Source organism: Monodelphis domestica, chromosome 4 (genome assembly GCF_027887165.1).
Source record: "Monodelphis domestica isolate mMonDom1 chromosome 4, mMonDom1.pri, whole genome shotgun sequence".
NCBI classification, from domain to species: domain Eukaryota; kingdom Metazoa; phylum Chordata; class Mammalia; order Didelphimorphia; family Didelphidae; genus Monodelphis; species Monodelphis domestica.
The window spans coordinates 124228684-124244310 of NC_077230.1; the positions used below are offsets into that span (position 1 = coordinate 124228684).

Below are 15627 nucleotides of genomic sequence, written 5' to 3' on the forward strand. Positions count from 1 at the left end.
TTCCATGGCAGAGCCTCTACATGCGGGAAGTACAATAGGGATCCCCTGTGGGAAGGGAGGCACCCCCAGGCAGTGCAGGAGACCCGAGCATACACAGAGAGGAGCCACTCTTCCAGGCCTCAGAGCTGCCAATGTCTTCTGTCTGTGCCCTCATTGGTCACTTTATCTGCCGGCCCAGCAGCCCTCGAGGCCTCTCTTTATCCCAGCTGTCTGTGCTGGCTCTTTTCAGGATCGCCCAGTACCCTGGAGAAATAGCCATAGATGAGGGGGCGAATAATCCTCTCTCCCTCAAAGGCCTCCTCGTCGTTCTGCCCTCTGTGCCTGGACCTCAGCCCTTTTCAGACCCCTCTGGCTCTGTCCACCGTCTATGACAAACAAGCCTTTCCCTTCCAGGGAGGCTGTGGCTCTCTCCTTGGCCTCACAGCCGGGAACCTCTACCTCCGCTCTCTCCTCCTCCTCCTCCAGCCTCTCTGATCAGAGCTCTCTTAGCCAGTGGTTTTGGAATCCTCTTCTCTAGAACGCTGCATGACAGCTGCAGAGGCCTGGGAAGGTACCAGCCCGGCCCCTGGGCCTCACGGGGCGTGCCTCGGCCTCTCCCCTCCCCCGTCTTCTGACCTAGGATCACACACCAGCTTAGTGCTTAGTGGAAGGTCTCTCCAGGGTGGCGCTCCTCACCCAGAAAAGGGATTGAGAGACGCCGGAGTAAGGAAATGTGTTTTAATTTCAGCCCGGCAGCCCACTGTACTCTGCAAAATCTCAGCGGCTACACGGACCGGGTGACCCCTGTCCACCTTCCCCAGCTTCACATCCTGGTCTCTTCCTCTTGACTTTTCCACACCACTTAAAATCCTTTCCCTAAAATCATTGATAGATGACATCAGAAACCTTTCATTTTTGTGCTTTTTCCCATACATCCTTAAGAACCAGAACAAAGATCCACCTCAAAAAGTAAGCCTTATGACAGCAAAAGACTTTTCTTGCCAGGTCACTGTCGTGAAAGGGACACCCCGCTTTGCTTAGTCAGAGCTGGGCGGGCCACATCAGGGGTCACCGAGGAAGAGCTTGGCACCAGTCTTCTGGTGCCACGAGGAAAATTCAGACCTTCCCCCTCCCCACTCCCATCATGTCTCCTTTTTGGGACTGATCTTGGCCACAGGCTCCAGTTAGGGTTCCCAGTGTTTATGGGGTGAACCCATAGATTTCTGGAACTTTTATAGCAAATAAGTGGGAGGTCTGAATGTCGGCCAGGCACACGGAGGGTATTTTATCCTTCTTCAGCTTCTCTGCCCAGTAAAAATGATGTAGTGGGGAAGAAAAAGCTCTGGGCCTGGTGGCACGCAGCTCTAAAATCTGCTGGGGCTGTGGCCAGATCACTTGAGTTTGGGAGTTCTGAGCTACAGTAGGGCGAGAGCCATTCTGGTCTCCATAAGTTAGCACCATTATGATAAACCCCCAACATCAGGGGGAAAAAAACACAGTCATTTAAAGCTTCTGTGCTGAGGGGGAGAGGGTAGGAAGGGAAAGGGGAAAGGGGATATGAAGAAAAAAGTATCAGTCAGTAGTCAATAAATGTTGATAAAGCAGCTAACTACTTTGTTTAAAGCTAGGGTCTAGCTCTATGAGAATACAAAGAAACGTAAGATGGGATGCTAATTATTGTGGTTTTAGCAGGTAAAAGAGTTCAATAATGATACTAGAATTTTTAAATTATTTAAGAAATGCCGGCTGGTGAGTGGTACTGGCAAGACAAAGACTGCTCTGAGTTCAGAGGAGGAAGAGATAGTCATGGGCAGGAAGGGTCCGGCCAGGTTTTTTAGAGGAGAGACTTTATCATAGTGGACATAGGACCTCGTAAGGCCAGGATTTAACTGAGCAGATAGAGGAGCAAGACCCTGTGTCGTCATGCATCGGTAGTTCTTTGTATTCTCATAGAGCTAGACGCTAGCTTTAAACAAAGTAGTTAGCTGCTTTATCCATAATCAACACGCACAGGGAGTCCCCGTTGTTCAAATACTTCTTAAAATTTAAGTCACAGACTTTGTCCCTTAAACTTCTGTGGGTATTTCTGAGATGCCAGTTACTATGGCTGCTAAAAGAAAAATAAAAAAAGGGCCCTAGAGTAATAGGAAATGTATAGAGGATCTCAAGCGAGAATACAAAATTGGTTTGGAGGGCCTTTGATTCCAAAAATTCAATGGTTTAAGGGAATTTTTTACTAAGTGGATCCCTGGAGCCTTAGGGGAAGGTATCCTCATTCTGGTGCTAGACTGTGCCTGCCTGGAGTCTTATTAGCGGAGCCTATTAACTCACTTCTTATAAGCTTCTTCACTTACACTTTGAAAAACTGAAATCTTTATAGACAGCCATGGGGAACAAGGGTGGAAGCAGAGATACTCTGTTCACTGAAGTTCGTAAAGCCCAGAGTTCTCGAGGGAAGAGGGAAAATGATCATGTGTTGGCAGGCCTTGAAAAATGCAATGAGAAGTGAAGGGGGAAAGGGTCTTTAATCTCAGAATCAAGAGCCTGGGACCCAGGAGAAGAGGAAGAAGAAGAGCTGTCATTTTTACTATGTTTGGGGGGAGAGTATTTACAAAGCACATTTCATTTTCTAAAAACAATCCTGTAATTTGATGGATGAGAGTAAGAAGTTGGACCTCAAATTTGGTTCTCAGCTCCAGATACACTGCTTTTCCCTTGTAGCTGCAGAAATGGGATCAACACCTCTGTGCCAGGGGATATCATAGACGCCAGCAGGGCTTCCTTGGGCTCATCCCACCATTCTGATTAGACCTCAATTATCCCTCATGACTCACCAAAGCATGAATAGCTTCCTCACTTGGAGTCATGACCCTAATTTTTCTTTTTATTTAATTTTTAGTTTGTTACTCTTTACCAGAACCCTTCTCAAAAGTATTTGTCTTAAAAAAAAAAAGTATTTAAATTTGTAGCCTGTACCATCTCAGTAATGAGTGTCTCCCTCCTTTGTTAGGTAGGACTCCATTTTATTTGTCTTGAAACTACAGGCTTCAAGGAGTAGGCAGAGTTCTTTATAGTACTCTGTAGTTTAATGAAGAAGTCCTTGCCTCTCATTCTCTCTCTCCTTCATGATTTGTGGACTTTATTTCTATTTCCTCTCAGCCTTCTCCCATTTCCAGACTGAAAATAGAAAACCCTGACTTTGGCATGTCTGGCCAGGATAAGGAAGAGGTGATTTAATATCAGAACAACAACAACAAAAAGACAGGAAGAATTTGGATGGCAAATTTCCTCAATTAAGACAAGGACAATACTTTAGAAAGTAGAGATACCCAAGCAGCATGAGCATGTAAAGATTAAAATTAATATTCAATACTCCATGTATTATTTTAATACTATTTATTAAAAATCCATTTAGAGCAGAGAGAAATTAAAAAAAAAAAACAAAACAGAGAAAGACATGCTGATACCAGCCAGAGAGACCAGACTTCTGGCCGAGAGCACCAGCATAGAGGAAGTCCAAACTGAATAACAAATTAACCAATGACATGACAGGAAAAGTGGATTGTGGGAAATGTAGTCTCTAGGATTCAATATTCTAAATCAATACAAGCAGATATCTGTAGCAAGAGCAGGGAGGCTGGAGATTTGTACAGGAAAACAGTAACACTAAAGGAATTTGGGAAATTTGCTCTGATGCCTAAATATAAAGATAATGCCAGAGATTGAAGATGTAACATCCTGAGAAAGCTTAATGAAGATAAGACAGTAGTCTGAGTGGACATTCAGTATTAATTAGGTCTATTAACTTAGTGACCAATATGGAAAGATTAGCTAAATCTAATAAAACATTGTTGATTAGAGATCAGCGTCCTCCATTTGGGTTCAGAAACCCAGTTGTTCAAATATAACATTGTAGAGACCCGACTAGACCTGAGGATCATAGTGGTCTGATGTGGCAACTCCAAAATGAAATGTGATCTCCAGCTGCATTTTAGTATCCAGAAGAAGGAGGGTCAAGTCCCACTCAACTTTGCCCTGGTCACACCATGTGGACCATAGGCAGCAGCTCTAGATGGTACACTTCAGGAAGGACATTGACAAGCTAGAGCACGTCCCGAGGAGGAGAAGCCCTTCCAAGCCATGCGTGCTAAGGAATTGGTGATGTTTAGCCTAAAGAAGAGCTTTCAGGAGGATGGAAAGAGGGGAGACCTGATAGCTGTCTTCATTATTTGCAGGTGTATCACCTGGAAGATGAATGAACTTTTTTAAAAAAGTATTAAGCCTGTGTACAATATACCAAGAACAGTGCTAATTTGAGTCCCTTCTTAGAGCAACAATCTTTTAAAATGTTTGAAGGAAATGTGAAATTTCATTTAGAAATTAGTGGGAAATGTGATTTTTACAAATACCAAAAGCAAGATAGTCCTTGTCCTCAAGGAACTTACAGTCTTACAGAGGAAGACTGCATAATAGAGTGGTGGCCAGGCAGAAGGGTTTTAGTTTGGAAAATCACAAAGCTAATAAGTCGAATCCTTAGGCAGTTGATTGGCATGACCTGTCTAGGAATGGTGGCATGGATTTGATGACTTCCTAGAACAAATAATGGGAGTGAGAAAAAAGGTATGCATGGCATGGAAGGAAGATAGCAGGGTGCAGCGTTGGGGTCCAGGACTGGCGAGATATGGTTTGGCAATTAAGTGTTAAAAGGGCCAGCAGATGGAAATATTACAAATTACAATTGTAAATAAATTACCAAGTAATTCACCATGTTTAAGAAAGCTTAGCATCTTTACGTGATTTAGTAGGTTACAGCGGTGGCTTGGGCACAAAGGTCCACATGAATTCCACAGAGTTTAGCTTCCAGGGCAGTTATGAGATTTTCATTTTCTCTTTGTTCGTCTCCAGAGGTGGGCTGGGGAGAGTTCCCGTCTCTTAAGAAGACTCCCATGCGGATAAGAGCTTAATGTGTCACTATGTACCTCCACAAAGTAGTTCCAAGAGAAATCATTTGTAAACCATGCAGCGTCGTATATATGTGAGCTCTTCTAATTAATCTCTCGTTGCCCTTTCTCATCAGGAATGCCGCAAGAATGAAATCCTGCTGTCCAAGGTGAAATCCCATGTTTCCTGAGAAAACTCATCAGCTGGCAACCTTAATTGATTTCTTTAGCCTTGAGATGGATTACCACGTTATGAAACGTGATCGTAACAGTCTAGAGACGTCGGCGGACTGCTTCAAATACCCTGGATTTTTTTTTTCCTAGTTTGCTTCCTTTCATTTCCCATGCCAGGTGTTAATGACAGTCATTCCAGGACAAAGGGTAGAATTAGAACAGCCCATCCACAGAATAAGATGTAATATGGCCAATATTTCTTTTCTGTATAGATTTTTCTCTTACATCCAAAATAACGTTATACATAGTTAAGATATCAGGAAAAATATTTGCATAAAAGTCTCTATAAAATAAAATTTAACTCATTCATTCCACAGATATTTATTGTCCACCCTACTGCCCCCACCTTCTGGGTGCAAGGCACTATTCTAGACACTGGGAGTGGGGGTAGGGGAAAGGAAAAGGAATGAAGGCCACCAAGACTTAGCAGAAACATCTTCTGCATTCTGGGAGCTGACTGCCCAAAAGGGAAAGTAAGATTCTGCACATATAAAACTACAAGGCAGTACATAATTCCTCCCTACCTCAAGAAAAGTATAGTTAGTGTTATAAAGAGTTAGACTCCAGAAAGGTCAATTTTGCCTCTATTGGTGTTAGGGCCCAGGACAAAGGCCTCGCTTCTGGGCCCACCCCTAACGAGGACACAGTCACCTAGTCCTCTTCATCCCCTTCAGTTAGAGGAAGCCCAACTGGGATTTCAGTGGAGCCTCAAGTGGTCTCCCCAACCTTGGTCTCTAGGGAATAGTTCAGTGGAAAAAAACAGGGATTTTAGAACCAGAGGACCTTGTTCAAATCCCACTCCTGACATTACTTGTGTGGCCTTGCATGAAGCCATTTCACCTCCTTGGGCCTTATTTTCCTAATCTGTAAGATTAGGGGTTTAGATTGGATGACCTCAGTACACCTTGGCCACCATGTTTAAGCACCCAGGAACTGTTTACCTACTGTTTTTTCCCAAATTGGCCTGATTCATTTCAACCCTTCCCTGTTCCCTTGGAACCTTGGCCTCCTCTCTGCCCACTGTGGTGTTCCCTTAGTGGCCACCGCTCCCTTGGCACCAGGCCCCAGCCATGGGCATGCTGAGCTCCCTCAATACCTCTCCCATCATTCTGCTCGTTAGACATGTGGCCTCTGCTACGGAGCTCTTCCCAGGAATCAGACCAGACAGAGAAAATATGGGGTCTAAGCCTCGAAGGGCTCCGTTCTGGAAAGACAGACCCAACAAGGGGAGGGCAATCCAACGACGGGATATCACAAGCACTTCCTATCAGGTCCAGCCTCAGATGCTATCGTCCTTGGACCAATCATTCAACCACTGATTGCCTCTGTTTCCCCAACTGTAAAATAGGGATAATAATAGCACCTACTCCCAGGATTCTTGTGACGATCAATCAGCTGAGATATTTCGAAAGGACTCAGCACAAATCAGAGCACATCATAAATGTGAGGGAAATGCTCGCTACATTATCTCATTTTATCCTCCCAACAACCAGATGGGTGGGTCCTGCAGGTGCTACTGGCGCCATTTTGTCAGAGAGAGATGGAGACTCAAAACTTTAAGTGGCTCATCCATGGATATGTTAGGATGACATGTCCAATGTGAACCTGTGTTCCTCGCTTCAACTTCAGCCTTGCTTCTCTAGGAATAGACCATTTTGGTTAGAATGGACTAGAAAGGAGGGAAGCATGAGAGCTGGGCTTGGAAATATCACGAGACGTTAGATTCTAGAGAGTAATCCTTGCCAGGAGGAGGAGATCAGGCTTTATCCCATAGACCATGGATTGTCGGGCCAAAGCTGTAGGAGTTTCATTCCCCAAAGATTCCTGTGGGCAGTATAGCCGTGCCAGCTGAAAAGAAGATTTTGCAATAAATTTCATGGTCAAACTTTGTGGCCAAATGCTAGCCAGAATTTTTGGATAATAAAATGTGACGCTTGCCTGTATCAACAAGTGCCACTTTAACTCTAGTCACTTTTGATAAAATAATACACAGAAATATGTACATATTACATATATGATAAAGCATGGGTGATGTGTATGAACGTTTAGAAAAATCCACTCTGGATGAATGCCCATTCAATCCTATGCTAGACCAGCTGAGGCCTAACTAAGGAGACTGGACAATAGCCTGTGGCCAGACTGGAAACTATCCACTTAACCAGCATTCCTCTGTTTTTCCCTTTGGAATGAAGCAAGTACTCGAACCACATCCTCACATATTTTAGTTTGTCTGCTTGTTAAAAATCCCATCTACTTGCCAGAAGGAAATAAGTGATAGAATATCGTCCTAAAAAATGGAGGCAATTTGGAGGGGTTTTGACATTTGGGTCAACCCAACAATCAAGACAATTTTATTATGTTTTGTTTTGTTTTAAACCTTTACCTTCTGTCTTGGAATCAATATTGTGTATTGGTTCTAAGGCAGAAGAGTGATAAGGGCTAGGCAAGAGGGGTTAAGTGACTTGCCCAGGGTCACACAGCTGGGAAGTGTCTGAGGTCTCAATGTTTTGAGTATGGTGAGAAGAGATCCCCACAGTTGGATTCATAAACCACTTGAATGTCCAAGGAAGCATTAAATACAAGTCATCAAGCAGATCACACACCTACAGCTCCCAGCCAATTGGATTCTTTTACTGAGTTTAGAATTTTGTTTCCTGATGTATCATTGTTCATGGCAAAGAATTCCCTTTACTGGAAGGGAGAGTTCTGAGGGCAAGGGTTTCTTTGTGTCCCAGCAGTCAATTCTGATTCTCCAGGATAGTCGAGAGCAGTGGTGGGGCAAATAACCTCAAGCAACAGATAATTAAATAATATTTCTATCTAGCTGCATTCTGTTGTTTTTAAGGAAATAAATCTATTTCTAGTTATTTTTGGATAATCTACTGCAATTATTAAAAATTAGTTTCTAGTCCTTTAAAATATATCCATAAGATGGCAGGTTATGGGTAGTAAAGACTTGGGGGCAAAATAAAACCAACTCCTAGAATTAAATATTTGTCACAAATAATACATAAAGCAGAGAGTTGTTCTGTAAAACTAGAAAAAAATCTGAAAGAACTAAAAATCAGAAATCTCAAAGGAAATCATGGAAAAAAAATGGAAAGGCAGGGGGCCTAAACAATAGCAAATCTCAAACTATACAACGAAACCACATTAATCATCACTATTCATATTTCATGCAGGTTTTAAAAAATAAATCGATTAAGAGGCAAGATTAGGTATACAAGAAACAGAAGCAAACATGCATGCTGTAGAGGCAGCTAAGTAGCTCATGGATAGAGAACCAAGTCTGGAGATAGGAGGTCCTGGGTTCAAATGTGGCCTCAGGTACTTCCTAGCTTTGTGATCCTGAGCAAGTCACTTGACCCCAGTTGACTATCCCTTACCACTGTTCTTCTTTGGAACCAATACTTAGTGTTGATTCTAAGATAGAAAGTAAAGGTTAAAATTTAAAAGAAAAAGCATAATATAAAAGGTATTCAATAAATCTCCAAAACCTCAATTACTGGGGTAAGGACTCCCCATTCCCATAAAATGTTCTGAGAATACTAGAAAGTAGCATGGCAGAAATAAAGCTTAGACCAACATTTTACAATATATACTACAATAAGGTCCAAATGGCTACATGACCTAGAAATGAAAGGTAAACAATTTAGAGGAACAGGGAAGAGCATGCCTTTTGCAACTATGGGCAGAGGAAAAAGTAATTGACCAAACAAGATAGAATTACAGAAGATAAAATGGACATTTTTTGTGACAGAAAAGTGAAAGACATATTAAAAACAATAGTGATATGCAAAGGTAAACTGAACTGGGGAAGAAAATCTTGCAACATATTTCTCAGATAAATCTCTGATACTGACGATTATGGGGAATTGCTACAAAAAGGGGGGGGCATTCCCCAAAAGATAAATGGTCAAAGGATATGATCAGGAGAAACATTAAAACTTTGGAACATATGGAAAATACTGACACTGGAGGAGGCCACAGGAGACATGTCAGGAGAAAGACAGAATCAGCAAAGATGCCAAGATGACCTCTTTTCCTCCCAAGCACTTTTGAAAGGTATTATTTTAGTTCCCTTGCAAAAGAATTTGTTCTAAATACCCAATGTTTCCTAGGAATATTTTTTTTTAAAGCATCTTAAGTTTCTGTCTAGTACCATTATGGCAATTATCACGAGGTTCTCAAAGATCATACACAGTAGTTTTAACAACTAGAATTTGCATTAGTGATCACTATCAGTGATCTTTGGAAGATTGATTGAACCGCACCTGTCATAAGACTGGAATTCCATTTTTGAATTTCAATTTTTAAAAAATGAAATACAGTGGATACTTCAAATTATCGATCATTTACTTTGATTTTTTTGCATCTGATCAATTTTTAAAACATTTGTGAACAAAAAAGTAAGTCGTAATCACTAAAAACTATTGTGGTTTTGTTAACAAATGCCCAGCTAAGCTCATTTCTCTTTCCAACAGTTAAGTAGGTAAGAAGAATGTGGTGGACATATTTACTCGGATTTCAAAAAAAATATGACATTGTATCTCAATAACATCCTTCTCTGCAAGATTATTGTAAGGGAACTGTATAATACTATAGCAAAGAGAATTTGGAATTGGTTGGATGATCAGACCAAAAGAATATTGATCAGGAGGGAAGTCTCTCATAAAGTGCCACGTGGTTCTATTTTTGTCTCTACCTTGCTCGGGATTTTTTTCCAGTGACATGGATGACAACATGAACATGACATGCTTATCAAATTTGCAAATGACAAGAAGTTGGGAAGGACAGCTGATTCACTACGACTGGATGACAGAATCAAGCCTGGCCGGCTGAAATGATGATGAAGTGAAGTGAAAAGAAAAATTAATGGGATAAAAATAGGATCTTGAACTTGGGTTTTAAAAAATCAGTTGTACAGGACAAGAAATTTGCCAGACAAAAGTCCATGTGAAAAAAACTTGGTAGTTTTAATAAGTTCGGAACAACTAAGTGTGCCTAGATTACATCGATAAAAATGCAGTGTCTAGAGCAAAAAAGGTTGATAATATAACCTACCTTCCTTAGACCACATTTGGGATATTGTGCCCCATTCTGGCTACCACATTTTAGGGGAGGCTTTAAGCTAACGTGCACCCAGAAGAAAAGGACAAGAATGAGGGAACTGGAGGCCAGACCATGTGGTCAGTTCAATAGGAATATTAAATCTGGAGAAAAGAGGGGCTTGATGTGTCTTCAAATTCTAGAAGGAACATAGAAAATATTTGTTTTGCTTGGTCCCAGAGGGAAGAAACAGGATCACTCCATAGAAATTGGGCTCTATATGATGAAAAACTTAACTAGAGTTGTTTAAAAATGGGATGGAGTGTCTTGGGTGATAGTGAGTTCCTTGTCACTGGAAGTCATTGGACCAAATATTTAGAGCTGGAATGGATCATAAAAGGCATTTAGCCTTCCCTCCTTTTAAGAATAAGGAGGCTGAAGCTTAGAGATAAAATTACTTTCCCAGTATCACACAGCTAGTAAAGGTAGAAATTTAAACTCAGGTTTTCCTGATTCTAAGTTCAGCACTCTCCACACCACACCAGTATATCTTCAGATGAGGCCAAATATTACTTGTTAGGAACATCAGAGCAGGGATTTGTAATTTGGATGTGGTTTGGCTAGATAACTTTTGAAGTCTTGTCCAACTCTGCAATTCTGTTATTCTCATTGGGTAGTCTCAGAGAAGTCAAATGTTCTCACTACCCAGCAGAGTTATGGGCTTCAGTTTTTCATTTAAACCAAAAGCATTGAGTATGTGCTCTGGCCATCTACCCTTGTGCCAGATCAATGTCACCCATTTGGAACCAACTGGATTTATCAGGGAAAAATCTGACAATCCCTACCACTATGTGCTGCTGTTTCTTCCCCGCTGGCACATGTGCTATTACTTGAGAAACTTTGAATTTAATTAATTTAATTTAAAACCTAAACTATTGGGAAGAGCATGAGACTAGAACCTCCAAGAGTTTCCAACAGAAACATTTCTCTAGTTTGGAGCCTATCGTTGGCAGTAGACCACTATTTGGCTGATGCCAGTAGTTGATGGAATTTGAGAGTCAGTTCTAGGTCTACTGTTGCACAGAATAATTTTAGTTAAATAATGCCCTAAGATTTGATTATAAATGTTAGAACAAGAAAGTATTGAATTAACCTGCGGGTTGCTATGAAAAAAAAAAACAAGCTTTCAATCTAGTAAATATTTTAAAAATACCTACTGCGTGCCAAACATTGCGCTAGCCCTGCAAGGTGATATAAAGTTAAATAAAACATTTCCCTGCTCTCATGAAGCTTAGAGTGTGGCTGACATATTCACAAATAACTATTTCCATGATGATATATATATATATATGTCAAAGGAGAAGGTATATTGAGCTGAGGAGGGGGTTGCTTAGCACAGTGCCTGTGTGCATAGTAGGTGCTTCATAAATGTTGTTTGATTGTTATGTAGGAATTGAGGAGAGAGAATATTCCAAACATTGAAAAGAACCTGAGCAAAGGGACAGTGCAGGAATGTGTTCCAGAAATAGAAATAGTCCAGTTTGGTTAGAACATATGGAACATGGAGGGAAATAATAGGAGATAAGGCTAAAAAATAGAGTGGAACTAGATTGTGAAGTATTTAATTGCTAAAGGAGTCTGAGCTTTTTTAGAAAGGAAACCACTGAAATCTAAGATAGGAAATAAGTCACCCAGCATCTCTGGGCTTGTTTTCTCACTCGTAAAATGGTGGGGTTGGACAAAGATGACCTCTGAGGTACCTTTCAGCTCTAAATCTATGATCTTATGATCATATTTATTCTTCGTGGCAGACTCCTGGCAGCAAGAAGGAATTTTCTGTTGAGAGTCTGCACTAATAGTACGGGCAAGCTGGAATAAAGGCCTTTGTTGGAATGGCAGCATTGAAGATAGAAAAGCAAAGAGAGACCTTGTGGATGCAGAATTAGCAGGAAAAGACAAATGATTGGGTATGAAAAGTGAGAGAAAAGAGTCAAAGAGAGCACACAGCTACAATTATTAGTATTGAGTTTATTGTAACTACCAGGTCTTTTTTTGCATGAATTTTTGTTTAGCAAATTTCTCATCCTATACTTGTACAGTTGGTTTTTTAAACTCAAGTTCAAGACTGTACTTTTAGGCCATTAAATTTTATCTTTTTGCTTCAGTCATGTAGGAAGCTTGGCATGCTACTGAATGAAATGGTGTAGTCACAAGGGGGGAAATTTTAGGGGAAAGTTAATACACTCAGTTTTGAACTAGTTGAGTTTCAAATGTTAGTGGGACAGCCAAAGGGAAATGTCTTGTAGGCATTTGGCAGTGTAGATCTGGAGAGGTAACAATGTATATAGCAGAAAGATCACTGTTTGAAGTCAAAAGATCTGGGCTCAAATTCCAGCTTTGATACTTCCTACATGTATGACTGAGAAAGCCCCTGAAGCTATCTATGCCTCAACTTCCTTGACTGAAATCTTAGAGAAGTGAATTAGAATTAGGCGTTCATAACCCAGAAACTAATTTTTTTCTTTTGATAACTAATTTTAGTGTAATTGGTTTCCTTTCCTTTATGTAATTTGTTTTGTGCATTTAATAACATTCTGAGAAAGGACCCCATCGACTTTACCAGATTGTCAAAGGAGTCCATGACACAAAAAAAAGGTTAAAAAGCTCTATTTGATCCTTAAGGTCCCTTAAAAACTCAAAATCTAGTCTGGAAGAGAGTTCTAGGAGAGAATATGTAAAAATAGGCAAGGAGCATGGCAAGAACCTGGGGGTGTACTCACCTTTAAAAAAAAAAGAGGATGAGAAGTCAGTGAAAAAGACAGAAAAGAAGTTGCTAGAACAATGAAAACGAGGATTATCGATTTAGAGCTGGAAGTGGATTTAACAGCTCAATTCCTGCATTTTACAGCTGAGGAAACTGAAGTCCAAAGAGGTCAGGTGACAGAATGGGGATTCAAACTCACCTCTAGCCTACATCACACTGTGATGGTTCTGAAGCAAAGAAGATTATCCAGAAGTTAATAGTTTCCAGCGTCAAAGGATGCAAGAAAGCTCAGGATTCAAAAGACACTTTGGGAACAATGCAAATGAAGTATGATATTTATGGGTATTGTTGGACTTCAACAAAGCAAAACATTTCATTTCTTTACTCTCAGATATAACCATTCTGTGGGGCAGTTTAAAAGAATATATTATGGGGCAATAAATCATTGGCAAGTGACTGATATTTCAAAAACAAATGTATCAACAAAAAGCAAATTAAAATGTTTATATATGATAATTCATATAAACAGGACCCACCTCTCTTTTCTGTTGCAGGATATTAACTATGACAGATACCTTGCTTAATGAGCTTCAGTTCTGACCTACTCCTTTCCCTTTTATCCAGGACTTTCTCTGTTACCACATCATATGTCTTGGATAAGACACTTCACCTCTAGGTCTCAGTTTCCTCAACTGTAAAATGAAGAACTTGGACCAGAAGACATTAAAGGTCTCTTGTATAAGTCTTTGATCCTTTGTCATGACTGGTTTTGAAATGTGAGGCTAAAAATAACCTTAATTTTCTTAGGATAAATATATAAAAAAAAAAAACTTTCCCAAGATACTTAATTGGATGACAAGATTGCCTATTTAAGTTTTTAACAACCTCAAAAGTAAAGTAAGCATTGGTTTGGTCATCTTGGCTAGGAAGATTCTAAGCATTTATAAATATAAATATATATATATATATATGTTCTTTTGGAATAAGTTGAGTTTAAGATGTCTCCTGGATATATGTTTTGATATATCTTCCAGGCAGCCAGTGATGCAAGATTGGAAGTCAGCAAAGAGGTTGGGACTGGGGAATAGGTAGATTTAAGAATCTTCAACAAGAGATGGCAATTAAATCCATGGCAGCTGACCATGAGATCACCCAATGAAGTAGAATCGAGGGAGAAGAGGGTCCAGGGCAGAAGCCTGTGGGACACCAGTGGTTATCATGTATGACCTGGATGAAGATCCAACAAAGGAGACTGAGAAGCTGTCAAATAAGTTAAAAAAAAAAAAAAGAACCAGGAGAGAGTAGGGAGAAGAGTATCAAAAAGGAGAGGTCAATGGAGTAAAGAGGAGAGAGTAGTTAGTGCATAAAAAATGGCCTGGTAAAACTAAGACAAATATGAAAGTGTTCCTAGTCTCAAGGAACTCACTTTTATTACCTTTATGGTTGGTCTGAGTATATTTAATTGGTTGCTAGGGATTTAATTTCTAAGTCCCAAAAATGAATTATTAAAGTCAAATGGAATTTATGGTAGTTTATTTTACAATAGAGGGAAAATATTAAGGAAGAGAGAAAGAAAAGAAAAGGAGAGAGAGAGCAAGTGCTGGCTTCCTCTGAACCAGATAGCTATTCTAAAGCCCCAGCCAGGGGAAAGGAGTCTCAAGACAATGGGCCTTTCCTGGAGGCTCACACCTCCAGAAAGGGCAAGGAAATCAAGTCAGCCTTTACATTCACCATGTGTCAGTTCAATCAGCAGATTCTGTATCAGCCTCAACTCTAGGAGGCTCCACTCCAAGTGTGTCTCTTTCAAACTCCCAGAAGAACGACCACCAACAACAACCAACCTCGTTCAGTTGGTCCTTGTCTCTTTCTTTTAAAGACCTTTTTTCTTGTGTTACTTCCCCTAATTCCACATCTACCAATCACAGCTGACACTCTGCTCAAGGACTGCAGTTAGTCGATTCTAATTCATTACGCACTATCACACATGTGGGTTGCAGACCTCCCACTTCATGATTAAGTGGGATATTTACACCTTTGGTGATTAGATCTAACAAGGGCAGATCTTCCCACTCAACTTTAAGTATTGTGCTTATTACATTTTGGGGGATTAAATCAACAAATAGATGAGGGATTGTAATTTAATCTTCAAATCAAGGAAGAGCTAAGTACCTTCATTGTGACAATCAGGGGAGAGCCAAATCCAATCTTCACACTTTTCAGAGTAAATAGGAACAGATATAAATATATACAAAGTTAAAGCAACATGAAACACTAGTAGTTATAAGAATCATGAAAGGCTTTACAGAGGTGGCAATAGTCTAGGCACTAAGGTGTGAATGACTGATGATGACCAACCCTCATTCTCAACCCAGTCTTTACCTAGTAACGCAAATGATGTTCTAGCTAATTATATTTCAGATAGTGTTGAGGAAGATAATTATAGGTAATTAAATGTAATCAGGCCACATCTCAAGTAAAGGTGAAGCAGGCAGAATTAACCTTTGACTAAATTTCAAAGAAAAATTTACTTTTGGCAATTTCCAATCCCTCTTGTTGCTCTCTGATTGACCAAAGATCTGAGATTTAGTATACTAATATTTGGCCCTTCCCAACACCAGGTTCCCATGAGCCAAAGTTACCACTCACTTCTTCACCTCCTCT

At 40.4% G+C, this 15627-nt stretch overlaps 1 protein-coding gene across 1 annotated transcript in view; it reads left to right on the forward strand.

Annotated features, from left to right (window-relative positions):
* CCDC93 (coiled-coil domain containing 93) overlaps positions 1-5462 on the forward strand; it is a 113592-nt gene extending 108130 nt beyond the window's left edge. The window contains exon 23 of the mRNA XM_007494070.3: positions 5057-5462. Within this exon, the coding sequence (XP_007494132.2) occupies positions 5057-5110 (54 nt within the window). The 3' untranslated portion in view covers positions 5111-5462. The remainder of the gene's footprint in view (positions 1-5056) is intronic.
* The last annotated feature ends 10165 nt before the right edge of the window (positions 5463-15627 follow it).